General features: G+C 43.2%; 1 protein-coding gene across 6 annotated transcripts in view; it reads left to right on the plus strand.

Moving 5' to 3' along the window:
* The window catches only part of LOC124039934 (cadherin-related family member 1-like), a 181698-nt gene that overhangs the window by 61351 nt on the left and 102478 nt on the right, over window positions 1–17869 (plus strand). For all 6 annotated transcript variants that reach the window (XM_046356503.1, XM_046356499.1, XM_046356502.1 and 3 more), the window contains 2 exons: window positions 8078–8156; window positions 11848–11948. In XM_046356503.1, the coding sequence (XP_046212459.1) occupies window positions 8078–8156; window positions 11848–11948 (180 nt within the window). The remainder of the gene's footprint in view (window positions 1–8077; window positions 8157–11847; window positions 11949–17869) is intronic.

The raw sequence follows: 17869 nt of genomic DNA on the forward strand, positions 1-17869 counted from the left end.
ACAAAACATGACAAGCGCTTCCAGTCTGACGATAAGGTTCATCCTTGCGCTTATTTTTCTCATCGCCTGTCGCCATCTGAGCGCAACTATGATGTGGGTAACCGTGAACTGCTCGCCATCCGCTTAGCCCTAGGCGAATGGCGACAGTGGTTGGAGGGGGCGACCGTTCCTTTTGTCGTTTGGACAGACCATAAGAACCTTGAGTACATCCGTTCTGCCAAACGACTTAATGCCCGTCAAGCTCGTTGGGCGTTGTTTTTCGCTCGTTTCGAGTTTGTGATTTCTTACCGTCCGGGTAGCAAGAACACCAAGCCTGATGCCTTATCCCGTCTGTTTAGTTCTTCTGTGGCTTCTACTGATCCCGAGGGGATTCTTCCTTATGGGCGTGTTGTCGGGTTAACAGTCTGGGGAATTGAAAGACAGGTTAAGCAAGCACTCACGCACACTGCGTCGCCGCGCGCTTGTCCTAGTAACCTCCTTTTCGTTCCTGTTTCCACTGTCTGGCTGTTCTTCAGTGGGCTCACTCTGCCAAGTTAGCTGGTCATCCCGGTGTTCGAGGCACTCTTGCGTCTATTCGCCAGCGCTTTTGGTGGCCGACTCAGGAGCGTGACACGCGCCGTTTCGTGGCTGCTTGTTCGGACTGCGCGCAGACTAAGTCGGGTAACTCTCCTCCTGCCGGTCGTCTCAGACCGCTCCCATTCCTTCTCGACCATGGTCTCACATCGCCCTAGACTTCATTACCGGTCTGCCTTTGTCTGCGGGGAAGACTGTGATTCTTACGGTTGTCGATAGGTTCTCTAAGGCGGCACATTTCATTCCCTCGCTAAACTTCCTTCCGCTAAGGAGACGGCACAAATCATTATCGAGAATGTATTCAGAATTCATGGCCTCCCGTTAGACGCCGTTTCAGACAGAGGCCCGCAATTCACGTCACAGTTTTGGAGGGAGTTCTGTCGTTTGATTGGTGCGTCCGTCAGTCTCTCTTCCGGGTTTCATCCCCAGTCTAACGGTCAAGCAGAGAGGGCCAATCAGACGATTGGTCGCATACTACGCAGCCTTTCTTTCAGAAACCCTGCGTCTTGGGCAGAACAGCTCCCTGGGCAGAATACGCTCACAATTCGCTTCCTTCGTCTGCTACCGGGTTATCTCCGTTTCAGAGTAGTCTGGGTTACCAGCCTCCTCTGTTCTCATCCCAGCTTGCCGAGTCCAGCGTTCCCTCCGCTCAAGCGTTTGTCCAACGTTGTGAGCGCACCTGGAGGAGGGTGAGGTCTGCACTTTGCCGTTACAGGGCACAGACTGTGAGAGCCGCCAATAAACGCAGGATTAAGAGTCCAAGGTATTGTTGCGGCCAGAGAGTGTGGCTTTCCACTCGCAACCTTCCTCTTACGACAGCTTCTCGTAAGTTGACTCCGCGGTTCATTGGTCCGTTCCGTGTCTCCCAGGTCGTCAATCCTGTCGCTGTGCGACTGCTTCTTCCGCGACATCTTCGTCGCGTCCATCCTGTCTTCCATGTCTCCTGTGTCAAGCCCTTTCTTCGCACTCCCGTTCGTCTTCCCTCCCCCCTCCCGTCCTTGTCGAGAGCGCACCTATTTACAAGGTACATAAGATCATGGACATGCGTTCTCGGGGACGGGGTCACCAATACTTAGTGGATTGGGAGGGTTACGGTCCTGAGGAGAGGAGTTGGGTTCCGTCTCGGGACGTGCTGGACCGTTCACTCATTGATGATTTCCTCCGTTGCCGCCAGGATTCCTCCTCGAGTGCGCCAGGAGGCGCTCGGTGAGTGGGGGGTACTGTCATGTTTTGTCATTGATTATCATGCCTTGTCCCTGTTCTTCTCCTTCTATTCGTTTCCCTCTGCTGGTCTTATTAGGTTCTTTCCCTCTTTCTATCCCTCTCTCTCCCCCTCCCTCTCTCACTCTCCCGCTCTCTCTTCTCTCTATCGTTCCGTTCCTGCTCCCAGCTGTTCCTATTCCCCTAATCAATCATTTAGTCTTCCCACACCTGTTCCCGATCCTTTTCCCTGATTAGAGTCCCTATTTCTCTCCTTGTTATTCGTTTCTGCCCTGTCGGTTCCTTGTCTAGAATTCACCGTGCTGTGTTTGTGTATCGCCCTGTCGTGTCGTGTTTTCCTCAGATGCTGCGTGGTGAGCAGGTGTCTGAGTCTGTTTGGTTCAAGTGCCTTCCCGAGGCAACCTGCTGTTCACCTGCTGTTCAAGATCGAGTCTCCAGTTTGTCCTCGTCATTTCGAGTGAAAGTTGTGTTTTTTTGATTGTATTTACTTTACTGGATTAAAGACTCTGTTTTCGCCAAGTCGCTTTTGGGTCCTCTTTCACCTGCATGACACCAACTGGTTATGCACGAGTTCATCCCTTATCACCCACTCAGTTTTAAACCTGGGGTTTCAGGACGGTGGCTATGACAAGATGTTTATCGTTATAGTATCGCCTGAACCGAGTGGAGATGCAATCTGATAGTGTTTCTGCAAAAGCAGCAATGTCTATGGGCTGAGACATGCTAGTCAACAATTTTCTGACATGGCAGGGAGAATCATGCTCAGGTTCCCCAACCCTTTCTGTATATTAGGTCAGCTTGTGGTGTCAGTACCTCCACCAGGACCTGTAGCCGACGCTCTTTGTTTAGGATGGGTTTTTGCATCATCAAAGGTAGACTTCAGTTTGTTTTGCCTCAATGTGTCTCTTTGAAACATCTTTAACACAGACTCAATCATGTGTAATTGACTGTTCCATCTTGTCATGCAGGATGTTGTGGGATGCACTCCCAATCTGTCATTTTCCTCTGTGTTCAATGTACTCTTCCTAACACTTTTGACAAGTTTCCCCACTTTCTGGATCAGTCCACTAACCCCATCTTGCATGTTAGTGTCATCCTTTATTGCGAGCTGAAGCATTTGAATTGGGCACCGGAAATGAAGATTTGACTCTGTGAGGTACAGGTTTGCCATCATGTCCACATTGTTGGCTATATGGTCAGTTTGTAATTTTCAGACTAAAGGTGGTGCAGCCTCCACCTTCATGTTGGATGCCTCATCTTCCTCCTGTCCGTCATCATTGGTTTCCTCAAAACCAAGTAGGTTGAAGGTCTTGATCATCTTGCTTGTGCTGTCAGTCACCACTCGTATTACCTGTCGCTGCACGTTTCAGTTCCTCAGTACACTTTCATATTTTTGGTAAATGTGTGGTGTCCTTGTATGTGCTCAGAGCTCAGCCACGCCTTGTGGCCTTTATATCTCCCATCAATGAAACTGGCAACAATCCCCAGAAAGGTTCTTGTCATACTTGACCTGGGGAAACACTGGGGGAGTGCTTGGGCACTCATCAAATTGAGCAGTTTGTCCGGCTCATCGATCTAATCCTCGCCTTACATTAACATAGCATGCCTCAAATGTAAATTGTCCGCCACAGTGAAAAAGGCTACTTCTATGTGAAGTAATGAGGAGGCGGAACACACCTCATTTCAAAATGTTGTTTGAAAATAATTAGAAATTGACAAGTTAGATAATATAGATAGATAATTAGCTGGAAGCATGCCTTGGTTTGAAGGCAGCGCGAGTTAACTGATGTGTTGCGTAACAATCACATTATAGAACAGTGACATCACACCCATAACAAAATCATGCTGGGGAGACCGTTAGAGATATTTGGAACTCGAGCGTGAAAAGTAGGGGTATGCCGCCATGTTAATACTCATATTTGTAATCGTACCCATAAATTGACAGTTGACAGTCGGATTGGATGATACTCGTGATACTCGTGTTTTATTATGCGTAAGTAGATGTTGGCAAAATACCTCCCTGCACATTCTCATAGTCACTACAAAAAAAGCTGCAGATTAGGAGTGCAAGGAGGGGTGTGTGTGTCCTCAACATGCAGTGGGTCGCCTAGTTTGCTGTCAGTCAGTCAGAATGCCCATCAGCGTTTCATATTTTTTCACAACTCTTGTCTCGCTAGTTAGATATTATGCACATTACATTTACATTTACATTTAAGTCATTTAGCAGACGCTCTTATCCAGAGCGACTTACAAATTGGTGCATTCACCTTATGACATCCAGTGGGACAGTCACTTAACAATAGAGCATCTAAAACTTAGGGGGGGTGGGGTGAGAGGGATTACTTAACCTATCCTAGGTATTCCTTAAAGAGGTGGGGTTTCAGGTGTCTCCGGAAGGTGGTGATTGACTCCGCTGTCCTGGCGTCGTGAGGGAGTTTGTTCCACCATTGGGGGGCCAGGGCAGCGAACAGTTTTGACTGGGCTGAGCGGGAGCTGTACTTCCTCAGTGGTAGGGAGGCGAGCAGGCCAGAGGTGGATAGCTTGATAGCAAAGATCCTCTCCATGTGATTTATCATGGTATCAGGTAGGAGCAATCTGAAAGATTAGAAAACTGATCATGTGAATTTATGAAGCGAGTGGGGGAGTGATTTCTACTTATTGCACATTGGAAAAGTCCAGAAATTCCTTTCTGTTGATGTATTCTTTCAAATCCAAACAGTTTTCCGTGTTGATTTAAATGACATCTGTTGGAAATGATTGTTGTTTTTGAAATTGCATGGAAATGTTGTTTCAACCCGTTTGTAACCAGTCGGTTCTCTCTCTGCCGTCTCTTAGTAGCCCCATGCTGTGTTTTTGCGGTGGACTGCTCCAGGGGTATATTCACTACGAACCAAATGGAAGCAAACAGAAGCAAACGGAATGAAACAGGGCACCTGCATTTGTCCAAAATAAACTCGTTTTTGCTGTAAAATGTTTTATGTTTGAAGTATAAGGTTTACATGGCAAAACATTTTGCAACTTTAAGCTACGGTCTTTGTCTAAGGAATCTCCTTATTATCAGCAAGAAACAGCCTAAACGACAAGTGTAATTGTAAACACTGAGTGATGTTGGAGTTGGAAAACATTTATCCGGAGGCTGCATTCATTGTAGCTGGGGATTTTAACAAAGCCAATCTGAAAACAAGACTCCCTAAATTTTATCAGCATATCGATTGCGCAACCAGGGGTGGTAAAACCTTGGATCATTGTTACTCTAACTTCCGCGATGCATATAAGGCCCTGCCCCGCCCCCCTTTTGGAAAAGCTGACCACGACTCCATTTTGCTGATCCCTGCCTACAGACAGAAATTAAAACAAGAGGCTCCCACGCTGAGGTCTGTCCAACGCTGGTCAGACCAAGCTGACTCTACACTCCAAGACTGCTTCCATCACGTGGACTGGGACATGTTTCGTATTGCGTCAGATGGGAATATTGACGAATACGCTGATTCGGTGTGCGAGTTCATTAGAACGTGCGTCGAAGATGTCGTTCCCATAGCAACGATAAAAACATTCCCTAACCAGAAACCGTGGATTGATGGCAGCATTCGCGTGAAACTGAAAGCGCGAACCACTGCTTTTAATCAGGGCAAGGTGTCTGGCAACATGACTGAATACAAACAGTGCAGCTATTCCCTCCGTAAGGCTATCAAACAAGCTAAGCGTCAGTACAGAGACAAAGTGGAATCTCAATTCAATGGCTCAGACACAAGAGGCATGTGGCAGGGTCTACAGTCAATCACGGACTACAAGATGAAATCCAGCCCAGTCACGGACCAGGATGTCTTGCTCCCAGGCAGACTAAATAACTTTTTGCCCGCTTTGAGGACAATACAGTGCCACTGACACGGCCTGCAACGGAAACATGCAGTCTCTCCTTCACTGCAGCCGAGGTGAGTAAGACATTTAAACGTGTTAACCCTCGCAAGGCTGCAGGCCCAGACGGCATCCCCAGCCGCGCCCTCAGAGCATGCGCAGACCAGCTGGCCGGTGTGTTTACGGACATATTCAATCAATCCCTATACCAGTCTGCTGTTCCCACATGCTTCAAGAGGGCCACCATTGTTCCTGTTCCCAAGAAAGCTAAGGTAACTGAGCTAAACGACTACCGCCCCGTAGCACTCACTTCCGTCATCATGAAGTGCTTTGAGAGACTAGTCAAGGACCATATCACCTCCACCCTACCTGACACCCTAGACCCACTCCAATTTGCTTACCGCCCAAATAGGTCCACAGACGATGCAATCTCAACCACACTGCACACTGCCCTAACCCACCTGGACAAGAGGAATACCTATGTGAGAATGCTGTTCATCGACTACAGCTCGGCATTCAACACCATAGTACCCTCCAAGCTCGTCATCAAGCTCGAGACCCTGGGTCTCGACCCCGCCCTGTGCAACTGGGTACTGGACTTCCTGACGGGCCGCCCCAGGTGGTGAGGGTAGGCAACAACATCTCCTCCCCGCTGATCCTCAACACGGGGCCCCACAAGGGTGCGTTCTGAGCCCTCTCCTGTACTCCCTGTTCACCCACGACTGCGTGGCCACGCACGCCTCCAACTCAATCATCAAGTTTGCGGACGACACAACAGTGGTAGGCTTGATTACCAACAACGACGAGACGGCCTACAGGGAGGAGGTGAGGGCCCTTGGAGTGTGGTGTCAGGAAAATAACCTCACACTCAACGTCAACAAAACTAAGGAGATGATTGTGGACTTCAGGAAACAGCAGAGGGAACACCCCCTATCCACATCGATGGAACAGTAGTGGAGAGGGTAGCTAGTTTTAAGTTCCTCGGCATACACATCACAGACAAACTGAATTGGTCCACTCACACTGACAGCGTCGTGAAGAAGGCGCAGCAGCGCCTATTCAACCTCAGGAGGCTGAAGAAATTCGGCTTGTCACCAAAAGCACTCACAAACTTCTACAGATGCACAATCGAGAGCATCCTGGCGGGCTGTATCACCGCCTGGTACGGCAACTGCTCCGCCCTCAACCGTAAGGCTCTCCAGAGGGTAGTGAGGACTGCACAACGCATCACCGGGGGCAAACTACCTGCCCTCCAGGACACCTACACCACCCGTTGTTACAGGAAGGCCATAAAGATCATCAAGGACATCAACCACCCGAACCACTGCCTGTTCACCCCGCTATCATCCAGAAGGCGAGGTCAGTACAGGTGCATCAAAGCTGGGACCGAGAGACTGAAAAACAGCTTCTATCTCAAGGCCATCAGACTGTTAAATAGCCACCACTAACATTGAGTGGCTGCTGCCAACACACTGTCATTGACACTGACCCAACTCCAGCCATTTTAATAATGGGAATTGATGGGAAATGATGTAAATATATCACTAGCCACTTTAAACAATGCTACCTTATATAATGTTACTTACCCTACATTATTCATCTCATATGCATATGTATATACTGTACTCTACAACATCGACTGCATCCTTATGTAACACATGTATCACTAGCCACTTTAACTATGCCACTTTGCTTACTTTGTCTACACACTCATCTCATATGTATATACTGTACTCGATACCATCTACTGTATGCTGCTCTGTACCATCACTCATTCATATATCCTTATGTACATGTTCCTTATCCCCTTACACTGTGTATAAGACAGTAGTTTTGGAATTGTTAGTTAGATTACTTGTTGGTTATCACTGCATTGTCGGAACTAGAAGCACAAGCATTTCGCTACACTCGCATTAACATCTGCTAACCATGTGTATGTGACAAATAAAATAAAATTTGATTTGATTTGATTTGATTTGATGTTGCATGTGTTACATTCAGCAAAAACATGACTGTTCAACTATTGAACTACTGTATGATTATAACTATATTTCTGTTTTTGATGTTGATGGGAATTCATAAACTAAGATTATATTCATTCAACGCCTCATAATATGGACGATAGAAAATACAGTAGATTTTGGGGGAGCATGGTATGTATTGCGCAACTGGTAACATGTAGACTGAACCACAAAATGATATTTTATAGAAATAATATATATTTTTCTCTATTTCTTACGTATACGTTTTCATTGTAGTCCAACAAGCAAACTGCTACCGTCCATGTAGCTATTGGAGAGAAATATTCCAGCTGTATTTATCCTGAATGCCTCTAATGCCTCAAAGCTGATTACCAATCCTGTTTTACTGGTAATTACATAGATGTGTTTCATAGCTCAGACTATTCTAATAACACTTCTGTCCACAGGGTTCGGAAATATTCACAGTTTTCGCCAAAGATGGAGACCTAGGAACGCCCAAACCAATTCATTATTCCCTTGAGAATGGTAAGCATCAACAATTATCCAGTAGGCTTTCTATGGAGTATCTCTGTATACATTGTTTATTTACATTGATTTACCATGATATGTGCTCATTTAATTTGATATAACGTACCAAAAATCCTGTTGTGTGTCTGAACTCCTTTACATACCCCTCGTGATGAAGGTATTCAATGGTCTGCTTCTAAGATGTAAACACATGAAATCGTGATCTGCTGTCAGTGTGTTAAGAGGAGCTAACGTCAGCTCCCTAGCAATGAAATGAGACTGTTTCCGAGTGCACTTGAAATATGCATCATGCAATATGAATGGTTTGATCTTATGAAGAGGTAACTCCGTTGACCAATTCATTGAAAGCCAAGCAATGTTACAGATGACTAGACTAGCCAGCAAATATTGTAAACGTCAATGTGCCTGCTCAGGAAGCTGGTGTTTCATTAGCCATCTCTCTGTCAGTGAATTCAAGTTTGAATCATGTTTTTGCATGAATGTCTCTTTTCAAATAACTAGCTGCAGGCTTAAATAAACATTCATTTATTAATTTGCATAGAAACCTAAAGAAAAGCATGTAGAAAGATATGGGTGTGTCATGTATGCTATAATGGAGGTTTAAAAACGACAGCTGCATACTATATGCTTATTAACCTATACATATGGCATTGCCTACACAAAGGATTCCTGGCAATACAATCTTTAAAAACAGCTGTACAATGTGCTGTGGAATAAGATAACCAGAGTTTGATTTCTAATCCAGATGAGTTCTCGAATAGCAGCTGCAAAATTCCATGGTGGTATTGTTGGATGCATGTAGGATGATTTGGAATATAAGGTATGGAGAATGATAAAGAGCCTGTAGCATTATAGAAAAACCAGTTGAGGAATGAATGTGTGAATGTCAAATACTACATGTTTTGTGAATGTGAGTACATTTAAGTGGTTTAATTGATTAACTTTCCTATTAACCTTTGTTAGGTTCTGAACAAACATAGAAAAAGCTCAAACGAAGTTTATTCACCCACTGGGTCATACAGCTGGAAAGACAAAAGACGTTACACAAGCACATATATTTATACCCTCCTACTAGGCAGTGTTAACTCTAGACAAGTGAATACATTACTGTTGTTAGTCAGGAACTTATTCATTTGTTCCTCTCACTGGTGTCGTCATGGCCCTGACTGATGCTAGAACCTTTGTGGGTGTGTAATAGGACTGTTCCTTCTCACTTCTTCTGACCCTGGGCCGAATTCCTCACTCCTCCCTAATACACGACTGTTTGTACATTGCCCCCCTCCTTAGGAGCCAAGATATTTAACAATAACATGTTTTGGGTTAGGGTTAGGGAATGTAAACTCTCTGCACTTCCCCTTGTCTCACTCAGTAACTTTCCCTACAGCTAGGTTCTATCCACCCTCCATTGACCCCAACATATACATTCATTATACATGGAAAGTAATCAATAAGTTATATTATGGTAACATGAAAAAGTATATTTCAAGCTAGAACCCAACAGTTGCTCCTCCTTTTTGAATATTACCTCCATACTGTTCAACATTATGAAACATATGAAATTACATATAAATGAACAGAAAAGAAAACAACCTGATTCATATTCTCAGTTGATTTGTATGTTTACACCTCCGTGACTATACACACTCTTATTCCCCCAGCCTTTAATACAATTGAGAATTACATTTCAGCTGAAGCGTTTGACTTTCTCCATTTCAGCAGGAGCTTTAGACTTCCTCTTCCTCCTTCGGGTTCCTAAAATAGTGATAGCATAAACATGTATGGCAACAAAACTAAGTTTGATAACATGATGATTCAATCAAATTAATTTAAAAAACTCTTACATCAGCCGATGTCATAAAATGCTGTACAGAAACCAAGCCTAAAACCCCAAACAGCAGAAGCACAGTGGCTAGGAAAGCCCCCCTAGAAAGGCCAGAATCTAGGAAGAAACCTAGAGAGGAACCAGGCTATGAGGGGTGGCCAGTCCTCTCCTGGCTGTGCTGAGCGGAGATTATAACAGAACATGGCCAAGATGTTCATAGATGACCAGCAGGGTCAAATAATAATCACAGTGGTTGTCGAGGGTGCAACAGGTCAACACCTCAGGAGTAAATGGCAGTTACCTTTTCATGGCCGATCATTCAGAGTATCTCTAACACTCCTGCTGTCTCTAGAGAGTTAAAAACAGCAGGTATGGGACAGGTAGCACATCCGGTGAACAGGTCATCATGCCAGGTAGTCCTGAGGCATGCATGGTCCTACGGCTCAGGTCCAGAGAGAGAGAGAGAGAGAGAGATAACAGACTGACCCTAGCCCCCCGACACAAACTACTACAGCATAAATACTGGAGGCTGAAACAGGAGGGGTCGGGAGGCACTGTGGCAGGCAGGATATAACCCCTCCCAGTTTGCCAACGCACAGCCCCCACACCACCAGAGGGATATCTTCAACCACCAACTTACCATCCTGAGACAAGGCCGAGTATAGCCCTCAAAGATCTCCGCCACGGCACAACCCAAGGGGGGGCGCCAACCCGGACAGGAAGATCACATCATTGACTCAACCCACTCAAGTGACACACCCCTCCTAGGAACGGTATGGAAGAGCTCCAGTAAGCCAGTGACTCAGCCCCTATAATAGGGTTAGAGGCAAAGAATCCCGGTGGAGAGAGGGAAATCTGCCAGGCAGAGACAGCAAGGGCAGTACGTTTCTCCAGTGCCTTTCCGTTGACCTTCACACTCCTGGGCCAGACTACACTCAAGCATAGGACCTACTGAAGAGATGAGTCTACAATGAAGACTTAAAGGTTGAGACCGAGTCTCCGTATTTCACATGAATAGGCAGACCATTCCATAAAAATTGAGCTATGTAGGTGATTCCCACTCTCCCTTAGTGGCTTGCGAAATAATTCACCTCCCTTGGCATTTTTCCTATTTTGTTGCCTTACAACCTGGAATTATAATAGATTTTTGGGGGTTTGTATCATTTGATTTACACAACATGCCTACCACTTCGAAGATGCAAAATATTTTGAAACAAACAAGAAATAAGACAAAAACTTGAGTGTGCGTAACTATTCACCCTCCCCAAAGTCAAGACTTTGTAGAGCCACCTTTTGCAGAAATCACAGCTGCAAGTTTCTTGGTGTATAGCTCTATAAGCTTGGCACATTTAGCCGCTGGGAGTTTTGCCAATTCTTCAAGGCAAATCTCCTCCAGCTCCTTCAAGTTGGATGGGTTCCGCTGGTGTACAGCATTCTTTAAGTCATACCACAGATTCTCAATTGGATTGAGGTCTGGGCTTTGACTAGGCCATTCCAAGACATTTAAATGTTTCCCCTTAAACCACTCGAGTGTTGCTTTAGCAGTATGCTTAGGATTATTGTCCTGCTGGAAGGTAAACCTCCATCCCAGTCTCAAAACTCTGGAAGACAAACAGGCTTCCCTCAAGAATTTACCTGTATTAAGCTTCATCCATCATTCCTTCAATTATGACCAGTTTCACAGTCCCTGCCGATGAAACACATCCCCACAGCATGATGCTTCCACCACCATGCTTCACAGTGGGGATGGTATTCTCGGGGTGATGAGAGGTGTTGGTAGCGTTTTCCTTGATGGCCAAATATATAATTTTTAGTCTCATCTGATGTTCCTACCGTACTGTGATATCTCTCCTCTGTCCTATGCAGGTACAGATGGTGTTTTTGGCATCAACAAAACAAGTGGTGTGATCAGTCTGCTGACTTACCCTATCTATCTGAAGAGGGAAATTTTCAACATGAAAGTCAAGGTAGGTTTATGTAGCCACACAATAAGACAGAACTGTAGGCTACAATATCCTGCTCCAATAGGAGTTGTTTGTTATGGAATGTGTTCATCGTCACTGTAATACTTTTGTGTAATCTTAACAGTAAAACACTGTAGAATGCACAGTATAGTTAATGTGTAGACAGCATTGAATTATGGGTAAAATGCTGAAAAAACTGTTTAATTAACTGTAATTGGAAGCCTCCTGTAAAAATTACTCTAACATATTTTTTTTTTATGGTAATAGCTTATGCCTACTGTAGATTCAAATGGTCAGTTTCAGGCACGAATGTCATGCTGTCAGGTGAGACATATGAAGCTCAGACTATTTTAGAAAATATCTTCTTGAAGTGGCTGTGAAATGGAATAATATTTTCAACATCTGCTGGGTAGGAATCTTGACTTGTTTATAAGTATGTTTATTGCTAGACAACGTTGAATTACTGCATATTTTCTTAGCTAACCAAGGTAGATAGCTGGCTAAAGTTCGCTAGCTATTCAGTTAGCTAGCTCAAGTTGATGCAAGCCATTTTGGTCTGCTCTAAATTGTTCGTAAATGTCTTGCTGTGCGACCAAGAAGAAAATCACCCAGATAATATTTGTTGTGATGATGGGCTTTTAGGTACACCGCAGCCTCTGAGTGCCATAGAGAATAAACTGAGTGCAGATTCGTGATGCTGTGTTTTCACCATTACTACAGAGAAAATGTTCTGTTTCTAGCAGTTCAAAAGTTATTACCCGCATTTTTTAGCGGCACAATGTTTTCTTCAGATAGATCGGCTGTATTTTACACATAATCCACGCCATGGACCGTTAAACTACTTGTGAGCCGCTAAACCCAATGAATGAATGACTACTCCGCCGGTATTGTATCGAGATGCCTGCCAACCTAAGGTGTTTGCAACTGGGAAGCTGTAAATCAGTGTCGCTCGCAGTAGCTAGTAACATGGACAATTGTTTTCCCTCCCAGGATTATATTTAAAGTAGGATACCAGCCTACACAACAAATAACTAATAGTGGTAGCCATCCAGATGTCACTGTGATACAGTCTACTCAATGGGGAGAGCAGGAATGCCAAGAACACCAGGACACAGTGTCCTCCTTTGCTGTCACAGCCCTGTATGATTCGGTTCGCTCGGCTCTCAGCTGCACAACATATGTCATCATTTTGCAGGCCAGGAGTGTCCATTATAGCCTCTCCCCGCAAACCATTTGTTTAATGTAAATAATGTTGTTCCATAATGTTACAGTGTTAGTTAAACCTGTTCACTTTACTAGTAGTATGCAAATGTTTGGTGGCACAGAAAGAAAACAACATTTTGTGAGTCTGGTAAAATATTCTGTGGTATTGTGTAGGCTACAGCAATGTTTTATTAGTTAGCTAGTATTTTGAAGTAGTGTATCTAGCTGTCTCTTATTTGGATTTGTTCAATGCCTTCAAACCTTTTTAGGATAGGCGTCCCACTAGTGGCACACCTCAACAACATCCGGTGAAATTGTAGAGTGCGAAATTGAAATTACAGTATTATAAATATTTAACATTCATAAAAATACAAGGGTTAAAACCTGTCTAGGACACACGTTCCGCTAACGGAACCCCCCAACATTCCGCTGAAAAGGCAGCGCGGGAAATTCAAAAATCTATATTTCTAAATATTTAACTTTCACACATTAACAAGTCCAATACAGCAAATGAAAGATAAACATATTTTTAATCTACCCATCGTGTCCGATTTTATTACATATTTTACAGCGAAAACACAACATATACAGTGTGGCAAAAAGTATTTAGTCAGCCACCAATTGTGCAAGTTCTCCCACTTAAAAAGATGAGAGAGGCCTGTAATTTTCATCATAGGTACACTTCAACTATGACTGACAAAATTAGAAAAAAAAATCCAGAAAATCACATTGTAGGATTTTTAATGAATTTCTTTGCTAATTATGGTGGACAATAAGTATTTCGTCAATAATAAAAGTTTATCTCAATACTTTGTTATATACCCTTTAATGGCAATGACAGAGGTCAAACATTTTCTGTAAGTCTTCACAAGGTTTTCACACACTGTTGCTGGTATTTTGGCCCATTCCTCCATGCAGATCTCCTTTAGAGCAGTGATGTTTTGGGGCTGTTGCTGGGCAACACGGACTTTCAACTCCCTCCAAAGATTTTCTATGGGGTTGAGATCTGGAGACTGGCTAGGCCACTCCAGGACCTTGAAATGCTTCTTACGAAGCCACTCCTTCGTTGCCCGGGCGGTGTGTTTGGGATCATTGTCATGCTGAAAGACCCAGCCACATTTCATCTTTAATGCCCTTGCTGATGGAAGGAGGTTTTCACTCACAATCTCACGATACATGGCCCCATTCTTTCCTTTACATGGATCAGTCGTCCTGGTCCCTTTGCAGAAAGACAGCCCCAAAGCATGATGTTTCCACCCCCATGCTTCACAGTAGGTATGGTGTTCTTTGGATGCAACTCAGCATTCTTTGTCCTCCAGAATTAGAGATAAAATGAATCACTAAGCTTTGATAATCTTCATCAGATGACACTCATATGTTACACAATACATTTATGTTTTGTTCGATAATATGCATATTTATATCCACAAATCTCGGTTTACATTGACACCCTGTTCAGAAATGTCTCCAAAATATCCGAATAACAGAGAGCTACGCCAGATAGCAGAAATACTCATCATAAACTTTGACGAAAGACACATGTTTTACATATAATTAAAGATACACTGGTTATTTTAATGCAACCGCTGTGTCAGACTTTTAAAAAACTTTACGAAAAAAGCAATAATCTAAAAGGGCGCTAAGACGTATAATATTTATCCGCCATGTTGGAGTCAACAGAAATACGAAATTACATCATAAATATTCGCTTACCTTTCATCAGAATGCAGTGATCTTTCATCAGAATGCAGTGCAAGGAGTCCAAGTTCCACAATAAATCGTTGTTTTGTTCCATAATGTCCATTACTAGTGTCCAATTAGCTGCTTTTGCTAGCACGGTTAGTTCACATGTCCAAAAGCTGGCACTGGTCCAGGCAAACTCGGACGAAAACTTCAAAAAGTGATATTCCAGGTCGAATAAACTGGTCAAAACTAAGTAGAGAATCAATCTTCAGGATGTTATTTTCATATATATCCAATAACGTTCCAACCGGAGCATTCATTTTTGTCTACAGAGTCATGGAACGCAGGCGATATCAACAGTAATGTGCGCAACCAGGAACTGGCATTCTGACAGACCACTGACTCAATCCCCTTCCATCTGGTCATACATCACACTAGAGGCTTCATTCCACGTTCTACTGACTGTTGACATCTAGTGGAAGGCGTAGGAAGTGCAAACATATCCATATCTTGTTTGGATGTGAATATGCGATGACTTGAAATTCAACCAGCCCAAGAATGTATCTTTCTGTTTAGAAATTTGCCTGCCCTATGAGTTCTGTTATACTCACAGACATAATTCAAACAGTATTAGAAACTTCAGAGTGTTTTCTATCCAATAGTAATAATAATATGCATGTATTAGCATCTAGGACAGAGTTCACTATGGGCATGCAATTCATCCAAAATGAAAATGCTGCCCCCTATCCCTAACAGGTTTTAAACATCAAAGTAAAGCTTAACTTCTTGTTAATCCAGCCGCTGTGTCAGCTTTCAAAAAGGCTTTAAGGCAAAAGCACACCATGCGATTATTTGAGGACAGCAACCCGCTTACAAAAGCATACAAACATTTTCAAGCCAAGTTGAGGAGTCACAAAAGTCAGAAATAGCGATAAAATGAATCACATACCTTTGATGACCTTCATCTGATTGCACTTACAAGTGTTCCCATTACACCATTTTTTTGTTTTATTCGATAAAATTCCTCTTTATGTCCCAAAACCTCAATTTTGTTGGTGTGTTTTGTTGAGTAATCCACTGGCTCAATAGCGGTCACAACAGGCAGACGAATACATCCTAATAGCACTGGTAAAGTTTGTCGAAACATGTCACATGGCCGTAGCCCAGGCGCAGACGAGAGATCATTCATCCCTCCTCCCCTGGAACTGTTCCCCAGGTTGTTGCTGTATACCCTGTCTAGGGGTTCCCCGCAACAGCCAGTGAAAGTGCAGGCCACCAAATTCAAAAGAACAAAAATCTCATAATTAAAATTCCTCAAGCATACAAAGTATTTGACACCATTTTAAAGATAAAATTCTCGTTAATCCAGCCAGAGTGTCCGATTTCAAAAAGGATTTACTGTGAAAGCACCACAAACGGTTATGTTAGGTCACCACCAAGCCAAAAAAAACACAGCCATTTTTCTAGCCAGAGAGGAGTCACAAAAAGCACAAAGAGATTAAATGAATCACTAAAATTTGATGATCTTCATCAGATGACACTCACAAGACTTCATGTGTGTTTTGTTTGATAAAGTTCAGATTTATATAAGAAAATCAGAATTTACATTGGAGCGTTACGTTCAGTAGTTCTAAAACATGTGGTGAAAGTGAAGAGAGCCACATCAAATTGCAGAAATACTCATGATAAACATTGATAAAGATACGACTATTATGCATAGAACTTCAGATAAATTTCTCCTTAATTGCAACCGCTGTGTCAGATTTAAAATAAACTTCACGGAGAAAGCAAACCATGCAATAATCTGAGTACAGCCTTTAGACAACAAAGCAGCCAAAAAGATACCCGCCATATTGTGTAGTCAACATTACTCAGAAAAAGCATTTTAAATATTCACTTAACTTTGATGATCTACATCAGAATGCACTCCCAGGAATCCTGGTTCCATCATAAATGTTTGATTTGTTCGATAATGTCCATCAGTTATCTCCAAATATCTTCTTTTGTTAGGGCATTTGGTAAACAAATCCAAAAGCTCGTTCAGGTCGCGCTGAACGTCGGACGAAAAGTTCAAAAAGTTCCATTACAGCCCGTGGAAACAAACTAAGTATGGAATCAATCTTTAGGATGTTTTTAACATAAAACTTCATTAATGTTCCAACCGGATATTTCCTTTGTCTGTACAAATGAAGTGGAACGTAGCTACCTTTCTGTGGCACTCTGCCAGACCACACACTCAAAGAGCTCTTATGAGCCCCTCCTTTAGAGAAGAATCCTTAAAACAGGTTCTAAATACTGTTGACATCTAGTGAAGCCTTGGGAAGTGAAACATAACTAATATCCCACTGTATCTTCAATGGGGGCTGAGTTGAAAAACTACAAACCTCAGATTTCCCACTTCCTGGTGGATTTTTTTCTCGAGTTTTTGCCTGCCATATGAGTTCTGTTATACTCACAGACATAATTCAAACAGTTTTAGAAACGTCAGAGTGTTTTCTATCCAAATGTACTAATTATATGCATATTCTAGCTTTTACAGCTGAGTAGCAGGCAGCTTCATTTGGGCACGTTTTTCATCCAAGATACCCAATACTGACCCCTACCCCAAAGAAGATATGAGAACGTGTTCTCAGTCAACTTACCTGTTAAAATAAGGGTAAAATAGTAGTACATTTTTTTATATGACTGAGGATTATAGGCGCAATTTAGATTTTGAGCATGCAAAGTGATCCAATGAACTATTGCATTACTGTTTAGAATGTTGTATCCAGGCTGTATCACATGTGATTGGGAGTCCCATAGGGCGGCGTACAATTTGCCCAGCGTCATCCGGGTTTGGCCGGAGTAAGCCGTCATTGTAAATAAGAATTTGTTCTTAAAATTAATTTGTCGAATTTCTTTACTTCTTTATGGGTTTGAGCAAATCAGTTGTATTGTGACAAGGTCGAGAAGGTATACAGATGATACAAAAGACCAAATCCATATCAAGAACAGCTCAAATAAGCAAAGAGAAACGATAGTCCATCATTACTTTTAAA

The sequence above is a fragment of the Oncorhynchus gorbuscha genome, linkage group LG07, assembly GCF_021184085.1.
Source record: "Oncorhynchus gorbuscha isolate QuinsamMale2020 ecotype Even-year linkage group LG07, OgorEven_v1.0, whole genome shotgun sequence".
NCBI classification, from domain to species: Eukaryota; Metazoa; Chordata; class Actinopteri; order Salmoniformes; family Salmonidae; genus Oncorhynchus; species Oncorhynchus gorbuscha.